Here is a 22,553-nt window from a genome sequence, read left to right as displayed (position 1 = left end):
GTTACCGTTCTTGTAGAATAAATTAAATTTGTTTCATATCTTCTCGACATTTAAACAGAACTTATTGCATATTAAACCTAAGTATTTTTAAACACATTTTAATTGCTACCTAAATAAGCTAAAAAAATGTAATTATTATATTATTTCCCAGATTTGAGAAGAAACAATTACCATAATAGAAATAACATTATTCCTTACTATTAAGTTGATACACAATAAAGACCATATTAATGTAATTGTTATTTATTGTAACCAGATATTTGCACAACGTTACGTTGTATCTGTTTTAAGCGACCTCATTCATGCGGCATAAAGATCATATAATATGTTGCAGGAAAAATTTTGTCAAAATTTTGGATTTGAATTCCAGACAGTTGACGCACACACACACACTGCCACACGTTAGAAGGATGTTGCTACTTTGCAAAAATTACGTTTACTCATATTATAACACGCGACACACAAACACCTCGCATGAGGCGTCGGCAATAACTTGCGGTAAAAGCAGATGTGACTACATGAATTAGTAAAAACAAAAAAAAACATCAAAAAACGCAGATATCCAATTATTCCTATAATGGCAGGTTAAGATGTCATGTAATGTTTGTGCAAGTAGTTCAACTAATGTTAAGAAATTTGCTAGAAAAAATTTTGCCAAGTTAAATTGAATAAATAAATACGGAGTGAGCACCTCAAACATTAAACCACCGTGAATGAATATAAAAAGAAAAAGTTCCTTCGTGACTATTGGCCACATTGTGGCGTGTGTGTGTGCGTCGTACCAAATGTTTCCAAGAAGATTTCTTCTTAATAATAAGTCTCACTCTCTGCCCAACCTGGTAAAAAAATAACAAATTAATTCAAAACTTTGTAGTAAAATTAGGTAAAGGGCAAACTATATAAACAATTTAAGTTACTTTAGAAAGTATAGTAATATTAATTCTGTGGTAAAATACTGGTCTTAAACACAATGTCTTGGTCTACTTATTATTTTATTTTACATGAAGTTATCTGGCATCTTATATCAGGGTTATAAGTCACAGTTAACCTTTCTGCTACACATTTTCTATTAATATGTGACTTTCATGGCCTATTTACACCACTAACCCCAACACAGATATATATACCAGTCATAACACAATACATTGGCACCACAATAACCACTACAAACCTCCTGGGTATTTTCTGATGAAGAATTTACGGATCTCGTCATACAACCAGATAATGAGTGAGAAAGGCATGGGAACCAACCACCACTCCCATTCAAGTGGATACATCCTTAATGCTGAGTCCATACCAGGGCAATATGATAGGAAGGTGGCCAATGCTGTTTCTTCAAACAATCCCATCAACAATACTTTGTTTCTGCGAGGAGAATTTAAGTTGAAAATGAAAACTCTGTTGGTTTTGCTGGCAGGCGTAATATATAAAAATTAACTTTATTGAAACCAAATTATTTTGTTTCATTTTTTTTGTATTCTTTTGCATGTTTTAACACCTTTAAAAAAAATCTAACAGTCAAGAAGTTGAAGCTAATGAGCACCATTTAGAGAAATACTGCTTCCATAAAAAAATTACAGATTTGTTGCGAGTACACAACCGTAAGCTTAACATCATATGTTTTAGCACCCCAGTTTATACATTTAACATATTTTACGCTGCTGTTAGGTGTCTATACAAACAAACAGCCAAAGTATATTGCATTCACCACACTAATCAATGAGGTTCCCTATGTTTGACAACTATGAGTGTAACTACATTTTAACAATGTCACCCCAGATTTTACCCTGCTGTTAGGTGTCTATACAAACAAACAGAGCCAAAGTATATTGCATTGACCACATTAATCAATGAGGTTCCCTATGTTTGACAACTATGAGTGTAACTACATTTTAACAATGTCACCCCAGATTTTACCCTGCTGTTAGGTGTCTATACAAACAAGCAGAGCCAAAGTATATTGCATTCACCACATTAATCAATGAGGTTCCCTATGTTTGACAACTATGAGTGTAACTGCATTTCAACAATGTCACCCCAGATTTTACCCTGCTGTTAGGTGTTTATACAAACAAACAGTGCCAAAGAACATAAAACATTATGCCTATTAACATAAACCCGTAAACAAAACAGAAATAACATAAATACCTCATTCCCTGCTGGAAGATGGAGAGACGTCGAGTTTTACTGATGAGCAAATCAGCCCATTGTACGATCACAATAGATGTAAAGAAAGCAGTATGACACGTGAACTCAACAACCTTCCTTTGGCTGTATGACTGTGGGGAGCATGGGGATAAGTTAGAAAATAGAAAATCTTTAAAGATATTTCATAAAAAAGCTACTGCCAGGCATTTAAGGACTGATTGAAATTGCCTGTCAACTTATTTTTAGATAACTGATGTTTAGTTTCTAAAAATGTTTAGTTTCTAATTTGAAATACTCTATTTAAAAAAAAAAAAAAAGTTAAAACCAAAACTTTATATTATTTATTTTCTGGTAAACAAACTAATTACATACCATTTTTTGGGGCGGATAAGACACAAAATTTAACACACAAACTCGAACAGGTTCGGGGGAAAACATGTAGGTTTTTGTATCAGCAAAACAATGTACTTGTATATAACGGGATGCCACAATAGCAGAACATTTCTAATATGGTTCCAGTATATTTATAAAACTTACCCATTCTTGCCCGTATGAATCAACAACTGCATCGTTGGTTCTATCGTCCCATTCAACACGGATACCAAGGAGACGATCAGGTTTGAACCCATTCATCATCATGATAACAAAGTAATTCACGAAACCAGCCAATGCTTGGATCATACCTGGTAAAGTTTGGGTTTAGCTTCAGTGCATACTGTTAAAACTACAGACATAAAATAAAAAAAAAATATGAGTTTAGGGCAATGGTCATTTATAATTCTGTTGCTATTTTATGAATCTGAAAAATACAGTCTGGCATTTTTTGTTTGTAAAAATTATAGGAAATATCTTTCCTTTCACATCACAAACAAAATTATTGCCGGAATTAATCCTTCAGACTAAAATAAAATTGTATATGTTGTTGTCAGGTGTAATGTAAGTGTTGAAGCAATCTTCTGGCAATTGTTGTTTGGTTTGTAACCTTAATCGAACACATTTCACCTGTTATACAACGAGACACCACTAAAACATATTTTGTTAGAAATTACCGATTTGTCCGTATGTGAGCGAGATGAGACGTTCATTCACGAGACGATCTTTCACGGGATCACGAGGTTGACGTTTCATGATGTCACTTTCTGCTTGTTCGTAAGCCAATGAGATCGCAGGTAACTATGTAACAATGGGATGGTTATGATGTCATATGTAACTATGGGATGGTTATGATAATAATAAACAAAATGTACAACTATATTCAAGTCATAACGTTCTATATCTATAAGGGTGAGACCTGAGACCTGGAATGTAGGTATATTACACCAACACCCAGAATTAATTAGAGTAAAATAAAAAGATTAATGAGAATAACATGTCATACAGCCCACTATGATGTCATACATCCCACTATGATGTCATACAGCCCATTATGATGTCACACAACTAACCAGATCAGTTCCGAGATCGATACAGAGGATGGTGACGGTGCCGAGAGCAAGCGGGATGTTGAGCATGATGAAAATGAGGAAGGGAGTGATCTCAGGGATGTTGGATGTGAGAGTGTAAGCAATCGACTTCTTCAAGTTATCAAAGATCAAACGACCTGCAATAAATGGAAAAGTTTAAACATAAAGTGGAAAATTTACTTAACAATATAAGTTTTTTTTTTCTGAACCAAACAATGCACCACAGCATAAGCATTATATTTAATAAGATATATTAAACGAAGATTTGTATCCTGCTCAAGAATGTTAACTTTAAAATGGTTCAATCGCCTCACATGTTTGATTGATCAATGTATTCTATACCTGAGGGTTTACAGTTTAAACTTTGTTTGTACAAAAAGCTCTGGTGATCAACAAACTTAGATAACAACAATTTATAAAACACACGACGAACCTTCTTCAACACCAGTTACAATGGAAGCAAAGTTATCGTCCAATAAAACCATGTCGGCCGCTTGTTTTGAGACATCGCTACCAGCGATACCCATGGCAACACCAATGTCTGCTCTCTTCAATGCAGGCGAGTCGTTTACTCCGTCTCCCGTTACAGCTACGATGGCTCCCTGTCAATCAAATGTTGTTTGAGGAATACAAAATTTTGGGGCAAATTTATAAAGCCTTGCAAAATTATAAAGTTTGCCATTACAAAAGGAAGGTTTCTGTTATAAAACAATGTTAGATGATAATTTTAAGGTGGAACACTTGATAATGCCAATTAAACCCTGGACCACAGCTAGCCCCATTACCCAAACCATACAAAGCAAAAAAAATATACACAGGGGAGGCAGTGATAGTTAAATCTATAATTTATCAAACAAATTTAACCTGATAGTTGTAAATGAATGCTAATGATAATGCAGTATTTAAAGCATAAAAACCATTAATAATTAAGACCTAAATTGGCATTATCCCAACCATAGACACCAACATTTTTATATGCAGGTAAGGCAGTGATAGCTAATATATATATACACCATATACAACCCACCCCACGCTGACAACTCTCCACAATAACAAGTTTCTGTTGCGGTGAAGTTCGAGCAAACACGATCTCTGTGTGGTTCTTCACGATGTCATCCAAGTCTTCATCACTGATGTTACGAAGGTCTGAACCATGGACGACGGCTGCTTTCGCTTGTCTGTTGTGGAATAATGGAGATTATTAAAACATGTGTAATTTAGTAATGAGGACCTAAGGTGTATGATACACATCGCATAATATATTTCAAAACACTACGCTTTCTTATGTTTCTAACCCAGAAGATAACCCAATTACTGTATTTCTTCACAATTTAATAATCTATATATGAATGAATAAAATGTCACCCATGTTTCCCCCCACATTACCCCCACACCCCCCCTCACCTTGGGTCAACTTCATCCACGGGAATATTCAACCTTGCAGCAATGTCCTCAACCGTATCGTTACCCTCCGATATAATACCGACACCTTTAGCAATCGCCTTCGCTGTGATTGGATGATCTCCCGTTACCATGATAACCTGGAAAACATAGAAATGTTAGAAAACAGAAAAGTGGGAGGAATTTAAACATAAAGTGTAAAAAATATGTTTTATTTTAAACACATAAACTACATAAATATATTCAGATTGAAGTTAAGCTCATACTATGAAAATATAAATTTACTTTTGTTATGTACATTTTAACAAGTTTTTGCTGCCATAACCAGTTTCAAAACTTTTATTATTTTTATTGTCAAAAGATTATTTTTATTGTGAGTATTTTCACCTTGATTCCTGCACTTCTGCATTTTCCAACAGCATCAGGCACGGCAGCTCGAGGTGGATCAATCATGGACATTAACCCCACAAATGTTAGGTTTTCAAGGGGGAAGTTGACATCATCAGTATCAAAGTTGAAGCCGGGTGGGAATTGGTCCAATGGAAGATACTCGTGGCAGAAACCTGAGGAGTAAAGATAGCGTTTATATTGTTTCTATTATGATGTTTATATTGTTTCTATGTTAATTTATAGACAACAATCTAGTTGTAAACACAAGCGATCGTCCAAAATAAAATTATTTTTCCCAAAAACATCAATTTGCAAAGGTATAACTATCGAAAAAGCTGTTTCCTCTATTCCAAAGTATTTTTAATATACAGTAGAGACATCACAAACATACCAAGTACACGCTCCCCTAATCCACCAAGCTCCATGTAAGCAGATTCAAAATCATCTTTCCATTCCTGAGTCATTGTTTCTGCAGCTCCTTTGTTCATGATGCGGTTGCAACGATCCAGGATTCGTTCCGGAGCTCCCTTCATCACCAGCAAGTAACGTTTATCATTTGGATCTTCTGTTTCATGGATCGAAACCTGGGATGTAAGGAATAAGTTAAAAGGTTTAATTAAACAGTGGTAGGAGACAGGTATGGTATTTTTAAATATATCAGTTAAACTATGGCTGTTTTAGCCCAACATATAAAAGGGGTTCTTAATTCATTATTGTAGATACATTATATAACAGTTGAATCCTCTTGAATTTGTTTTTACACAACGCAGTACTTTGGTAAGCTATCGCTAAGGTGAAAGTTGGGCAGTTTGAAAACTATATGTTACATCACATAATATGACATCATCACACATGTGACATCATCACACATGACATCACACGTCACCAACCTGGTATTTATTCATTGAATTGAAAGGAATTTCCACGATCTTTGCGTTTCTTCTTCTTCTGCCTTCAACGTCTCCCAAAGATAATTCAACGCATTTCAACAACGCTGACTCTGATGCATCACCTAGTGGGGAAAACGGGGAGAAAATTGTTATAGGGTAAAACTTCTAAAACAGATTTGTAAAATCAATGAATGCAGATACACAATGAATGGATGTAACTTATTTATCCTTGCATGGCTGGGAAACAAAAGTCGCTATAACACGGGTGTTCATACACCTAGTGCCAGCTTAATATCATGTATGTAACTTTGTGGATGACTATTTTTGGTATTTTTTTACTTGTAAATATTGAAAGTTGTTTTATAAGACTAACACGACACTCCTGATATTCCAACACAAGTCAACTCACCAGCTGTGTCTCTCTTCAACACTGGAACATTCTCCTGGCCTTGTAAGAAGTTTGCTCTGTTACATAACAATGCAACTCTTGACAAAGCAATCCAGGTCTCAGACTTTGTGTCGAATGATGTTCCTGGATGATATGTTGTTATAATGGAGGTTGTGATGTCATAATATAATGCTTTAACATGTGTGAATGTAGAGCAATGAGCAAACTACAGCAGAAATCAGGTTCATTGACATGTATTACCGCATGATGAAACATATATACTATATAATGTCGGGGTAATGGGCCAACTCTAACCCAAATGCCTTGCTGTAGGACTTCACCCATATATATTGTTGTACATATACAATGAAATAGAATGGGCCATTCTGATATAAATCTTAGGTCCAACGGTGTGCCTTGCTGTAGAACCTCATATTGTTGTATGCTAACTCACCAGATTGATCTTCTGTTGTATCAGCTTCCACGATCTGATTATCAAACCACATATGTGCGACAGTCATTCTGTTCTGCGTCAAAGTTCCAGTTTTATCGGAACAGATTGTTGATGTTGATCCAAGAGTTTCTACGGCTTCCAGGTTCTTCACCAAGCAGTTCTTACGAGCCATACGCTTTGCAGTCAAAGTCAAACACACCTGGAAACCACATTCATATTTACAACTTTGACACAAAGATTTATTACAACCATGGGGAATTGGCTGGTTAACATCAGAATATTGGAAACCACCACAAATACATGGAAGGCAGTGATAGTAACACAATCCTGTGAAATAAAATCGGCCACATTGGATGTAATGTTTACTGATTAATCTAGAAAATTCCCAGGGCTCCGCTCCTTTAAATGTAAAATTTCACACACAATAATCTATTATTTCAAACAAATCTGTTTAATATCCAAAAGATACAGTCGCACTCGTTTCAAACAAACGTTTTTCATAGTTTCCATAGTACTTTTAAAAGCTACATTGTATTGCAAAACAACATCCGTTTATTATTAATGTTTAATATTTAAATCTAAAAAAGTTTCTACCACCTGTAAAACCTTATATAAACATGACATTTTGACATATATATATATATATTTTATTTATTTAAATACAGTAGCAAGATCAAATTAACTAAAACTACAAAAAGAAAAGTTTGTTAAGAAGTTGAGAATAACTGCCTTAGATGAATAAGCGTACAATAAGTTGACAATCACTGGTTTATACGAATACTCACAGTAACGGTAGCAATGAGACCCTCGGGTACATTTGCCACAATGATACCGATGAGAAACACGGTAGATTCCAATAAAGTATAATTCAAGATGATGGAGATGATGAAGAAAGTTACTCCGAGAAACACGGCGACACCTAGTGTTGGTTGGCATGGTGATTATACTGACACTTAGTGGCAGGAGTTTATTACAGCGGTGGGTTTATAGAAATAACATGTTTTTACTCAAATTCTTGCCTGATACCAGCAAATGTTGGTGTAATAAAGTTTAACCGGAAAAGTTTTGTTTAAAGTCGCATATAGTAATTTTTGTTTGACCCACCGCTGTAATATACATATTGTGGAACACTTTTGCATGCAAAACAAAGGTGGGGGAAAACTAATGGAACATATTTGTTGTTTATATAACTATTTATAGTTACAGGTTTGTAATAGCTTTCCCACACTATTGTTATCAAACATAGGCATTATTACAACACAACATGCATTATGATGCAACAATTCAATTTAGTTGAAAGCATTCAAATGATATTGCTCAGTAACGAAGGGTTTATAACTCAGCCAGATGACTTTGTGGTTCAATTATTGAAATAAATCAATTTATTGATCTGGGATTTGTGGGGAGTACTCAGTTGGTAATGAAATGGGACCATATGCTTTAAAATAACAATGAATGGTACCAAGGACAAAATGTAAATTAAAAATTTACTTTGTGCAAAAATGATTTGCAGGTATGAAAAAAACTGAGTTAGAATCGTATGATGGTTGCACACCAAGCTATTACTTTAACATTGTCATGCAAATATATATAGCAGATAACATTGGTTGTGGTTAATATGGGAATGGTAGTAGCAGGAAAGTTGTAATCATTTACTTTATGTTTGCTGAACATGAGTTTCATGTTAAACAAACAACATTATGATGCGATAATCACTTAATAAGTTGCATTAAATTTCAACCAATCACACACAAGTGTGGTAAACATGCATTGTAGTTGTACGGCTACTGTTTGGGTGAGTTACATTGGGTTTGGTGGAATTACTAAGTTAAGTTGGAAATTATAATTTTGATTAATTTTGTGACAATGTCAAAGAAATTATTATAATATAAGCATTAGAATGATTGCAAGTCTTCGGTTAGCACAAGTTAAATATAAAGCACCAACACATTGTTAGTTTGCATGCAATGAAAATGGAAGGGACCTGATGCACAAAACGGGACAAAACAATGCCTGGGAACACTGAAAAACTAAACGGCAACACTGCACTTTAATGCTGGGAAACACTGGACAGACGAGACAAAACGCTTCTTGCAGAAAACACTGGAACCACTGAAACTTTTAATACGGCAACACTGGCTACATGCTAGTTAACCTGAGATAACGTGAATAAAATGTTCGATCTCGCAAGCTATCGGTGTTTTTCCACTCGCTAAACTCGACGCAAGGTTTGCGATTCTCCCCATGACCGTGTGGTCTCCACATTTAACAACAACCGCTACACATGAACCTGAGTGACACTTGGTTGTTAATGTCTTGTTGGGAATGTTTGGGGTGATAGTATTGTAGGACCTGTCTCCTGTCTCCTGACAACTGGTCCTGACTGACTTTGACAGTTTTTTTTCATTTCTGAATTCTGTCAAAAGTTTTTGTCTTTTTTTTAAAAATCTGAAACCTGTCAATGTTTCATTTTTTTGTGCATAGGTCGGATAGAAGCGAAAGTGTGGCCAGCAGAGGTGTTAGAGAGCCATCCGTGCAAAATTAATCCCCTCGTATTCTACCTGTGATGATGTGGATAAAATGCTCAATTTCACGAGCAATAGGAGTGTCTCCGACCTCCAAACCAGATGCAAGGGAAGCAATACGTCCCATCACTGTATCGTCACCACACTTAATTACAATCCCACGGGCAGAACCTGAAGCAATAACAACTTAATCCACGCCCTTTCAAGCATTAACTTCTTCCTTTATTTCTCTTCTACCTATCTTCTAGGTGTCAAGGTATTGGGCCAACACTGGGCCATAACCCCAGGTACCATGGTATGTCTGCCTGTACGACCTCATCCATATAGAATTCTCATCTTTCTTGAACACCAAACTCAACTTTTTCTCTTCAAAAAAAACCTGTATAGATTTAAATCTTTTCATTTTAATCTTACCTGGCTGAGATTTGAACCTGGTAACCCTTACGTTACATACTAAATACAAAACAACAAAACTAACTGGCTACGATCACAATAAAGTGATGAATCTCTTGCGCAATGGGGGTTTCTGATTCTTCAATGCCGGATGCGAGAGCCGCAATCCTCCCCATCACTGAGTTGTCTCCTCTCCTGACGCAGATGCCTACCCCTGATCCTGTGGACTAACTTTTCTCAACCTCATGCTCACTGTCAAGCTATTGGTGCATTCATACACCTCATGCTCACTGTCGAGTTATAACATGGGTGTCTTCTTATACACCAGGCACACATGGTGTACTCATGCTCACTGTTTTATTCTCTCCACTACTAGACTAAAAAAAATGAGCTAACACTTTAAAAAAACTCCACTACCTGGCCTTAATACTTAACTTAAAGAATATTAAGATATATTAAGTTAAATAGTATTAAGTTAAACTTTTGCCTAAACATTTTAACTTAAGAAAAATAAAGAGAATGTAATATTATATTAATGCAGAGAACTTGGTTGGAGGATACGCAGACAATTTAAACAGGACTTATTTATTCAAAGTTATTCATTCATATTTATATTTGGTTTGGGAACTAATATTAAAGTAGAGCATAGGCACCAAACCTGGGGTGGCAGGGTAGGTAAGCCACTGTAGATTTTTCTGCACAACATTAATTCATCAGTAAACATTACAAGTTATGTGTTTTATAGAAAAGCATGTCTAACTATCCCTGCCTCCCATGTGTTTGCCCCCACGGTATATTGCAGACCGAAGCAATATTGAAACATAATGTTCACCTTCAACACAGTTGGTGGAGAAGAAAGCGATGTTTCGTGTTTCAATGGGGTTCTCATGCGTGCAGTCGGGCGACCTGCTCTGTGGCTCCGATTCACCGGTCAATGAGGAGTTGTCAACCTATGTATGACAGTTGGCATGAATGTTGAATGTAACAACCCTAAAACTACAATTTTTGGATGTTCTGCCAGTTTTAAATTACATACATTACACAGCATGTGTATTTATGTTAGAATTCCATTGCTTTCTAGGCTAAATCACAGCAAATCCCCAACCAACCACCAGGAGCAATTTTAGGGTGCAACTATTGAAACACACATGATTAAACAAAAGCTTTTGTCAGCTGTTAAAATGTTTATATAAACAAGTATACCTACATTTAAACAAGCCACTCAAGATTTCATTATAACTAAACACACAACCCCCACCTTCATTCCACTTGCAGAAATAACCCTGAGATCGGCTGGGATTCTGTCCCCTCCTTTCACTTCACAGATATCTCCCAACACAATGTTTTGAGCGAGGATCTGACATTTCTCACCGTCCCTGATCACCAAGGCTTGCTGTGGGACAATGGTCGGTAAATTACTGGTATCAGAAAATAAATTTTAACAAAAAAGGTAATTGACACATTGTTCTTTAAAACATTTTTAAACAGCTCGTCCAGCATTTATTTGGTATAGACCTGGGAAAAAAAATTATTTAGCCATATGGAAAAACATATCCATACATATAAAAGTATATTTTGTACTGTTGAATATAATTATCCTAATGAAGCTGATTTCTGTATAGGATATTAAAACATTGGTACGCTAAGAAATGCAAGAAAAGCTATTTTAGAAAACAAGTGTAATATGCTGGTGTACAAACTATTTTAAAACAGTAGAAAAAAAGACAAAAACTTAAAATTGAAACAATAATTTCACCTGAGGTATCATGTTCTTGAACGATTCCATAATCTTTGAACTTTTCGATTCTTGGTAGTATTGGAAACAACCGGTGATGATGACCACACTTGCTAATACAACTCCAAGGTAGAACTGTAGATGTTGTGTGTTATGTTACTTATGTATATAAGGGTGAGGTTAATTACCATGCATGTTGGTAGCGTACTTTAATTTTACAATCATCTTGAACTTACAATAGTTATATAACTTAAACTGTATTTAAGACTGGTTATTTTAGAGTTTCTACAAACAAAGAACTTTGAATTAGTTGCACCATTTTCCACATGTGCATTTAAGTGTTATGAAGCATTAAGCAATAAACTTGGTGAAACCAATCTTTATTTAAAAGTTAAAATAACATTCCACTACAACCACTGCACCTATACATCCTATATTCCCATAGTAAAATAAACCACATCCAGATAAATACTCCATGAAAGCCACCATGGCATCGAGCAATTGCTGCGGAATCGCTGCGGTTCCAATCGCTCGATGCTTATTAGGGTAATTTATAAAATTCATACAAGCGGTAAATTGCCATGGTAGGTTGACTTTACATGGTAATTATGTTGCTATGGCGAGGTGAATTTCATGAAATAAACATTTTATCCCAGTTAAAACAATTATTCCAATCATGTGAGTTTGGGTATTGATGTTACATGGAACGTTTAAATAAATATGTTGTGCGTAAAGTTTCGCAAGTTTCAACAACATATACACTGACTTCTTGGGCAAAGTTGTGGGTGAATTTCAGGAGGTAAAGAGGGGCAGAGACATATAAACAAAGCAAACAACCATGTTTTACACACGCATCTGGTTTTCCAATTGCCTTAACATAGAGTTGGACATTCTTTGTGAATCTCTTGACTGATACACAAGTAGTTTACCACATTTTGATCACAACTTACATTATCCCAATTTGGGTTCTCATTTTGCGACTCAAGAGCAAAGGAGAACAAACATAGGATGGCTCCAATCCACAACAAGGTAGAGAAACCTCCGAATAAATTCTTACAGAACTTAATCCACTCAGGGGTTGTCTTGGGAGGTGTGAGGCAGTTGGGGCCGTCACGCTCTAAGATCTCAGCGGCTTGCTTCGAAGTCAAACCCTGGATAATGAGGGAGAAAACAATGGTATTGAAATTTGGTGGAAATGATTATTGTGCAGCAAAAAGCTTTTATGATGCTTTAGTGGAGCTAGTGACAGTGGCAAAACAACTTAGTGAACAGGTTTAAGCTACTTTTATAAATTATTCAACCCTTTTAACTAGGTATAGCAACCCAACCTAAATAATGACAAAGTTATCGTTATTATATCTTATTTAGTAGAGGAGAGGTATTGATAGTTAGATAAACAAACTGGTACAACACATTTTGTCTCAGTGGTTGTTTATTGATTAATACAGTTTTTTTTTCCAAAATTGTTGCGGCCAAAACAATCATTCAAAAACACTCGTAAGCAGGCATTGTCATTGCCTTGCCACACAAAGATAAACAATGTAAATTTAATCTTTCATACTAGGTTGATTGGAGGGGCAATAGTAGAAAACGGCAATAAGGACTTTTGACAAGAACTTTACTCATATGAAAATATTGTTAATAAAATAAGACCCAGAAGCTTTATCAAGGACCTTATACATACAGAATATATTGTTCATGACATCACAACCAACCTTCTGTGGATCAGTTTGAAGCCTCGCGAGTAATTCCTCCAACGGAACACGATGCTCATCCATCTCCAACTCCTTCTTCAGATCATCCATATCCTTCTTCTCCTTCTTCCCTTTTTTCTGCCCCATCTTTTTCTTTTTATCAACAACCAACACCTCAGTTTCACCAGGAGCTGGTTCCTGGAATGCCTGTTAGAGAACAATGGATGTTATGACATAACAATGAACCAAAATGATTAGTGATGTTTAAGTTTAAACACATATTGTACTTCCAAATTACATGATATTACAGTGATGTTAAAAATAGTTATAGCATCTGGCAACCTTTCTGAAACCTTTTACTGAACGTACTGAAGACTGTAATTTAAAATCCAAAGAGATAAAACTTGGCATTGGCTGTACCAAGGCACGTACAAACAGACTAATACAGAATACAGAGCGCATAGTACAACCATCTTTTCAACAAAACAAATTCCAGGTCTGTTTTTACTTTTATGAGAAAAATGCAATAACTTTTTTATATTATTCCATTGGACTTAAATGTTAACACAAAGTGTGTGCTGTGACGCTGGTTTAAAAATTATCTCTAAAAATAGAAGCGGGCCCGAGTTCTACAATTAATGAAATTTTCATGAAGGCAATGAATTATTTAAACGCTGCATTTGAATAAATTGTTCAGGCATGAAGCGAAGGACACTGGGAGCCAATTATACAATTATAAACGTAAAGAAGCATAAAATATTCAGACATTGCATGAACTGTATGGTTAGGATAATTCTCATTGTAAAAATTAATTACAATCTGCTGCTTTGAAAGTCGCTTAATAAAACATGGTAACCCCACTTTAGCAATGTTTATTTAATAATAAATTCAACTCCCGTGATTTGTAAAGCACTAAGTGGGGTAGGTTTTATTAAGGATATAAATCAATCTTTGTCAAGATAAAAGAAACCGCATGTTTGCACAAAAGTTCTTACACATTAAACCAACCAATACCCTCTGTACAAGTTAAAGGTGTTTCATCTTTATTATAAGTTAAGTTTTTTACACGCATGTGAAAACGCCATGCAGTATGGTTGCTGGCATTCATGACAAACAATATTTTCTAAGAAGCAAACAATATTTGACGTGAGGTTGCTTCATTACACTCTACAAACATTTGCTACCACTCCTTACACAAAGGTACCCAGCTTACCAGCAACCTTACTTAAGTTACAACCAACTAATAACTTGTAGACACCTTATTTACTGCATTTTTCTATTGACCATCTTAATACATTGCCTTTGTATATCACATGCACTTACAATACATGTATATTATCATTAAGAAAAACATTAAGACTATTTAAAGTTAAGATCCTATCTTCTCATTCCGTTCCTATTACCCATCCTAATACACTGTCCCCGTATATAACTTGCACAATAAATACAAATCTAACACTGAGCGCGACCTTCTATCCGGACGTATCGTTAATCGACTGAACTATAAGTGACGTAACAGTCAAGATCAAACCCCCTAGTGACGTCATTGTGACAGATGCGCGCAGAATTAACCCGATTTTAGTATATAGGGCAAGTCTCAATTAATTGCTGCCAACGGCAGCGGCGACCATGGATTAGAGCAGCGGTCACTACATACGGCAGGTGGGGCAACTGTGGCGTTCTTCCGGTATTTAATTGGGAAACGCTCGATGCAAGGCGCCATACAATATTAAGGATTATTACGTCATAAACCGTGATAATTAAGACGACTCGAGCGAAAAATGGGACGCGCGGTTTCTGGGAAAAGAAAATTTTATTCTTTCTGCCAATTCACCGATAAATAATAACGGCAATCTGGCTGCGATCAATCTTATATTCGAACCCTAGTTTTACTGCGTATAAACCTGTGCCAATGTAATGTTGCGTATGAACCTATGCAACCTTAGCAATATCAACAATACCTGCATTACAGCTGCTTAATAGAAACGTTATACACGGTAGCGACTTGCGGTAATTAACTTACAAACTATTTCTAAAAACACACCGACATTACCACCTTGGTACCGCTAACTGTGTGAGGGGTGATTAGGACTAATGATTATGGCTCTAATCGTGGAACGCAACGACGTATATAGACGTGAAGTCTAGATACATCGGTTTGCAGTTGCTAGGTAATATTATGTCCTATCGACCGGCATGAAGGTCAGTGCTTCGAGGTCGATACGAACCACCTAACAACCGGGGAGGAATTAACTTTAAAGTTTAAACCCCAGTGACGTCATAAATCGATTATTGGAGGGGGAAATAGTAACACCACTGCGGGTGTACTACAAGCAATATTGTAAGTTTAATTATAGAATCCTACAGTTTAAAATTAGACGCAGCTACTATTAACGACTGTCGTTCCCCAACACGGGAGGATAAATAAGTTACATTCGATCGTTCATTCAGTTATCAAAATCACATATTTTAACCTGGCATTAATTAATTCATTCAAATACAGAATCTGATTCCACATTCTACCATTTTTTCCCTCAAAATATCACTGACTGGAAGCAAACCGCAGTAACTACGCAGCGGAGACGAAACAGCTCTGTTTAAACGCCGGTCAATGGACATTGGGTCGAAACGGGAAAAGTAATCGTGTTTGCAGATGTTTGACATATATTTAACGAATAACTGACATCCGCTGCAGCAGCGACGTCTCGCGGTAGCGAATTATTGTAAAAATGGTTTAAAATATAATATGCTCGTGTAATGTGTGGGCGATCAGCATGTGTTGCACCGTCACACATTAGCTTTGTGATAAGCGCGTGAATAATAATCAAAGATCGAGTTTGCACACAGGGTCTGGTTAATATTTAAACGAGATTACGAAACTCTGGGGTCGATAGGACAAAAGGTGTAAGTCCTCCCGTTTGTTTGGAGTAACCCGCAATTATACTACGGCTGTTAAGCGATACTTGCGCTTATGAGCACAGTAGCGTGGGTGCTATGTATACTTTCGGCTGACGAAGCAATTTCGGCGCGGCTACAACTTTTACCAGAAATATCGCATAAACGCAAACAATTGTGTAGATTAATCATATGTGGTTTTACACGAACAAATGTTACAGTAATAATCAAATGGGCGTTCTATAGGCATGCGTGCATTGCAATTACGCGTGGCTTGACGCTACGCTTCGTTACGCTCAGCTGCAGTTTGCAGACTATGTCGACAAGCAAAAAGCGGGGCTGGCAAATTAAAAATTGGTGCAAACAACTTTTGCTTGAGGAACGAGAAATAAAAGCGAGAGATTAAACATTGGTTGCTGATATTTGATTCGAGCAATCGACCGTTAGTGTTTTTACTGCACACGGTGCTTTAATGACCAAAAAATCTGTTTCTGTTGTTTTGGCACTTTTTGAAAACCGACGATTTAACTTTCTGTTTACGCTTAAATTCATAGCGATAAAGACAACAGCGGTTTTCAAAAAGTGCCGTAAGTAATAAATTGGACGTATGTCATGCCTGGTAGGAACAGCGTACGTCCACAAGTCCAATGAAATATCTGGCGAAGCTTTAAACTTGCCCCTCGTGTGTCCTTGTAATAAGGTCACATCATGTTTACACACTTTATCACGGGGTTAATGTACCGAGTAATTTACGAGTGACAGGAATTCGAACATGAGATGTTTTATGAGCATATTATCTATGTGGCAATAAAGTGAAACACGCATATTTCAAATACAAGCAACTATCAGTAGTTTGAATGTTTGTGTTAAATACGAAAACAACATTAATTATTCTATAGTAAGAACTAAGAGGGACAAATTAAAGAATTGCATCACAAACCATGTGTGTTAAGTAATAAATGGATCGAAATTCGATTTATCTGGTTTGCTAACTACAGTTGAGTGGTTTACCAAACTTTTTAACTGGTTTTGCAATACTGTTAAAATTAATTCGCCTTAACCCGGTTATTATATAAAGATGTGTTTTGAAGTTTTTACCAGTATTACCACAAAAGTTAAGAGTCGCTGACTAAACTACACAAATAAAGTGATTATGCAGATACTACAGCGCAGGTTATATAAGGATTGAATCCAACAAGTCTTTGGGAAACTTCCCCATTTACACAAGTACACTCATGCCAAGATGCTTAAAGTGAAACGGCATTGAACGAACCAGCTTCAAGTCACATGGGACTTGACATTTATGTTTAAACTGGAACGCTGAGAACAACTTTGGCTCCAAGTATTTATTGTAACCTTGCTATTCCGCTGCGAATAATGTCAAGAACGTTCCTAGTTGGCAGAATCTCATCTTTACGTAAACCGCGCGGAACTATAGAAATATTAGAAGCACTAAATACATACATTATTCTGTCTTATTAATTGCTGTGTGATTAATAAGTATAGCATTATACTGCTGTAATATTCACCAAATAAGCTAAACTACTAATACTCCTTGCAAGTGTAAGGGGTGGCTTTCAACGTATCAGCTCAGCAAATGCAACTAACTCAATCCACACACGCCCAAACTTCTTCGTGGACTAAGATTAATTAAAAACCTTGTTCTATTTTGGAGTAACAAGGCACTACACCGAACGATTTTTGCGACGGAGAGCCCTGACAAGACCCGGGGGAAATCTGAGTTGTCCTTCGCTGGAAAGTCTCCCTATGTTCGACACTAACATTGAAAGAGTCGCATCGATCTCTGCTTTATTATCTAGCAGATGTTACGTTTGAATCTGTCACTACATCGTCACAATGCATATTGTTTTGACACGAACTGCAAAGAGCATGGATCGATGTTATTACGAGCAAGTGAGATTGTGTGAATACAAAAGGATCAATATCCACAATCTAAACCCTTGAATATTGCGGGTGGTTGGGAATAGAATTTTAAAGATTCTGCAACCATTATTTCAAGTAATGTGTGGCAGTTATAGCATTGCCATGCTTTGTAGATGAGCGTGTCGTAATTTAAGCCCCGCCATCCGCATGCAGTGATTTCCTGCTGGCAACTTGTGCTATAAAACATGGACTAACTTCGTGGCGAATCTTGCCTTAGTGAGCCATTGCAGACGACGGGTTGTGGCCACGCTACCTAGTCTCTGTGGCGATTGCCCATCGCAAATATTTACCTTCATTTTGGCGCGCATCGAACGGCTACGTAACAATAAGCTTTGACGTAATAATGGATGACGTATAAAGAAACAACAATGAGCGAAAAATGGGAACGCGAAACCGCTAAAGGCGATGCCGGTTTATTCTTTTGTTGCGTTTGACCAGTTCACTCTCTCTTCTACCGAGCGGGTGAAATCTCACAAGCCGGTGCACTGTTTGTTGTTTATCCCATAACGTGGTAGGCTATTTTATTTCAGAAGCCGATACAATAGATTTAATGTTACAGTGACTGGTACACTGTCCGTTAAATACCCCACCCCTACGATCACCCACCACCGTTACGCACCGATGCGTGCAACTACCGTAGCAAACCTAACGACCTCTACAGTGAGCGTGAAGGTCGTAAGTTGTATCAGGTTACCATTCATATTTCACTGCTCAAGCATAGGCCATACAATGCTGCAACAGCGACATTATTTGTGGGTCTTCAGGGTTTTTATTTAAACAATTTTGGCGACGGGATTTGTTAATTTTATCATAGCCTGAGCATTTATAACGATAGTGTATTGTTTTAAAACATCGTTAAAATTTAAGAAAGCAAACAACAAACGCATCGATTAAACCAGAATTCACACGACCGCGCCCATAAGAAACGGTTGTCCAGGCAACAGCTCTATCGACCAATCACTACGTTTCACGCATCAGCGGTGCTACTGCAAGGTTTCAATAGAGCGTGAACATCTGCTGCACATACCGAACAATAGCGATTGTTACGTCACAACCAACCATTCGACACGCAACAATATCTTATATTATAATAAACTTCAACCCTTTGTTACGTTTCAACTCCTAACAATCGAACATTTTGCAACGTCATAACCCCCGAACAATCGATATTACGAGTGTGACGTGACAATTGCACCGCGAAACTTAGTTCGTTCAACATTATGGGTGTGTTGCCATGATAAATGGCTGCGGGTTGAACACCTGTACCAAGAATTCGTTATCTTATTCCCGGAACCTTTATCACGCATGGTCGATCAAAGCTGTTACAACATGGTTCCAGTTATAATGCGGTTGGCTTGTTTTTAAATACAACCAGTTAACGAAGTATTAACCAAAGTTTAACGGCTTTATCGCGATCGTTAACTATTAGTTGAACGATAAATAAACCTTATCAGACACGCGAGTATATTTTACTATTACATAGGCTGAAAGACATAGCGCTGGTAAAGACCTCGGAGTCTCCATAACTAGATAACAGAAATCGTATTGCGCAATTTGTTATCGTGTATAAAGGTTTCGTATATCATTCCCTTACGTTTGTGTAGGTAAAGGTTAATTATATTCAGATGCAAACACCGGTGATGTAGCTTAGATACAATCTACCGCAGCGACACAATGACGTCACTACATTCCGCGCGAATTTACGTTCTGTTGTGAATTATTCATCTGTCGTATTGTGACGTCACATATATAATGACGCGCGGTCCAAAGCTTGGTTTGTTAAGTAATAAACGGTAATAAAGTTTATGAATTAATTCCGATCGCCGTAACTTTCCAGTAATATTTAAGCACGTGATAACTCTCTTACGGCCCGGTGGAGCTGAATGGAAAATTCCAACTCACGCTGCATGCGCGAGAGAAGTTAGAAGAAAAAAGAGAAACGAGAGAACCACGTGTCACCGGTAAGTAGAAGCGGAGAAGTGCCACGGTAATGCGAAGTGGAATAATTAATAGTAACATCATGTTTCCATGCGCACAGCTGCTATTATTTGGTTCAAATAGTTAACATTATCACAATAATTAGGTAGTTTTTATATGAAAAGTTCAAATGTTTAAATCATTCAATTTAATACAAACACGCTCTATTTTATGCACTATTGTTTAAGGAAATACAGCATTTGGTATTATTATTAAATATCTATCATGTAAACTTACTTTATAAGCACACTATATATTTTTAATGGAAGAACAATACAACCAAATACAAAACCAGAAAAACAAGGTTTAAATAAAACAAATGCACCATCATATACAAATTGCCCGAGGCTACATATCTATTTTAATCAAATGTGAGACACCGCTGACCACAAGTGTACATGACACCGGGTTTTACCATTACAACAATGCAAACAATTAAACAAACATATTTTTGTTAAAATTTTAAAAAAATTATTTAAAAACAAAAAAAAATTTAGAAAAATTAGCACAAATGGCCTTGTGCCTATGTGTTTACCGGTTGGTTTCAACACTTTTTTCGTCAACATTGTAAAATTTCAAAATAGTTAAAGATTGTAATTTGCTATTTAGAACAAAACAAACAAATTAAGACATTAAAGTTTTAAAGCGACATTTATTGGTTCTTTGATTTACTATGGAATTCTTAAACCTAATAATAAACTAACAATGAGCTTACTGTTGTAAAACTAAAACTGTTGTAAATTATCTCCTGACATTACATGAGTGTTAGAGTTCTTTGGCGTAAATCCCAGATCCGTGGCATGCCCGGCCATAGGATCTCACAAATACAGAATAGAGTTTTGATATGATATATTAAATATATATACAAGCAATTTTGCCCACACAAGATGTAGAACGTAACTATAAAGGTATCAGCCAGTCAAGACTCATTGGCAATAAAAGGAACAATTTAAGATTGTAAAAAGCAAAGATTTTCTTCATTATTTCATTCATTTTGGCTTGCAGTAAAATAACTGTGACATACATTACAACAGACAAACAGTTTATTATCCATTCAACAAAAAAACAAATATCTAATTAATTAAAACAACAAAGGGAAGGGAATAAACAAAAACAACAGTTGTTTAACATGCTATGAAAACATTTAAAAATAAACCAAAAATCTACATTTTTACTTTTGCATTTTTGCATAAGGTGTATTCTAATAATATTTTTTCACTCTGCCTATATTTTTTTAAATGTAGCCACTTCCTACAATCATAATTACTATTGCAGCTGCCTAGTAGCATACTGTGTTATCAGATTAACTTTTACTTAAAACATTCAAACAACATAATTGCACAGCTGACATTAAAATGAAGGCACATATTTAGAATACAGTTGCAGTAGAAGCAAAAATTTAAAGTGTAAATTTTTTGTGAAGCATTAATTAATATATGGGTACTGGTTAAGATGTGTTTAGTTTATTTGTAAATTTGAAAATGATTGCACTCAATTGTAACGTTAATGAAATGCAGCTGATCTAGTGGTCACACGCCATTAGCTGGTGGTCGCTAAAACAACAGTTTTCATAATGGTTACCATAGTCCATAGATAGGCGGGAGAGACACACCCGAAAACTGTAATTCGGTGATTTAAAACGCAAAACTGGTAACAACTTCCAAAAACTATTTAACTTACCTGATCTTTGGTTTCAGCCATTTTTAATCGATTAAGTTCGGCAGAAATTGACAAAATCTCGATAAAATAATTTGAAACCAGTCTCGTGCAACACTCTACGCACGTACACGACTAAGAGAAAATCTAGTGTGGCTCAAACACCGATCGCTATAGCGCCTTATTTGCCGGCGGCAAGATACTTATTTGGGGAGCACGTTTCAAGCGATTTGAACAATTAAACACAAATTAGATGCCTAACGTTTGGGAATTATACGATTAGAACACTGGATCAAAAATACACACAAAACAACTTACTTTGTTAAATATTCTTAATTCAAAAGAGGGTGCTCAGCGTCCAGCAGCTTGACTTCCAAAACAACAGTGTTTCAAAATTTCTTGCAATTTTAAGCTGACACGACCCTACCGAGTGAAAGAAAAACATTAGACTGATATAGTACACATGTTAGATATATATCAAGCTGGAAAACAGCTGCTATCCGCTTTCAACAGCCTCTATAAGCCGATAATCTTTTGCTACTGAACTAGTTCTCATTACTAATTTAAGTCAAGCCCGCTTTTGTTACTATTGACTAAACA

At 36.3% G+C, this 22,553-nt stretch overlaps 1 protein-coding gene and 1 long non-coding RNA gene across 5 annotated transcripts; one reads left to right on the top strand and one right to left on the bottom strand.

Moving 5' to 3' along the window:
- Nucleotides 1–227: 227 nt before the first annotated feature.
- On the bottom strand, nt 228–22,424 carry LOC149729274 (sodium/potassium-transporting ATPase subunit alpha-3-like). Of its 4 annotated transcripts, none has more exons than XM_089886375.1 (22): nt 22,272–22,424; nt 13,503–13,688; nt 12,738–12,938; nt 11,809–11,922; nt 11,311–11,445; nt 10,885–11,002; nt 9,696–9,830; nt 7,920–8,053; nt 7,135–7,333; nt 6,702–6,824; nt 6,293–6,414; nt 5,794–5,986; nt 5,400–5,575; nt 5,016–5,152; nt 4,639–4,789; nt 4,045–4,213; nt 3,594–3,748; nt 3,198–3,321; nt 2,686–2,831; nt 2,149–2,279; nt 1,172–1,365; nt 228–836 (listed from the first exon to the last, which is right to left on the bottom strand). In XM_089886375.1, exons 2-22 carry the CDS (start codon nt 13,626–13,628, stop codon nt 808–810), a joined length of 3,012 nt encoding a protein of 1,003 aa, XP_089742501.1. In that variant the 5' UTR covers nt 13,629–13,688; nt 22,272–22,424; the 3' UTR covers nt 228–807. The 4 variants fall into 4 exon arrangements, with proteins under 4 accessions (XP_089742501.1, XP_089742498.1, XP_089742500.1 ...); XM_089886372.1 differs by lacking the exon at nt 22,272–22,424 and adding an exon at nt 21,978–22,178; XM_089886374.1 differs by lacking the exons at nt 9,696–9,830; nt 22,272–22,424 and adding exons at nt 9,290–9,424; nt 21,978–22,178.
- On the top strand, nt 1,489–1,961 carry LOC149729275 (uncharacterized). Its single transcript, XR_016385827.1, has 2 exons — nt 1,489–1,668; nt 1,929–1,961. It is a non-coding gene; the product is annotated as an uncharacterized LOC149729275 (long non-coding RNA).
- Nucleotides 22,425–22,553: the final 129 nt, after the last annotated feature.

This window comes from Ciona robusta, chromosome 10 (assembly GCF_009617815.1).
Source record: "Ciona robusta chromosome 10, ASM961781v2".
Lineage (NCBI taxonomy): Eukaryota > Metazoa > Chordata > Ascidiacea > Phlebobranchia > Cionidae > Ciona > Ciona robusta.
Note: the sequence above shows the minus strand (reverse complement) of the source record. Positions and strands in the feature narration are given on the sequence as shown.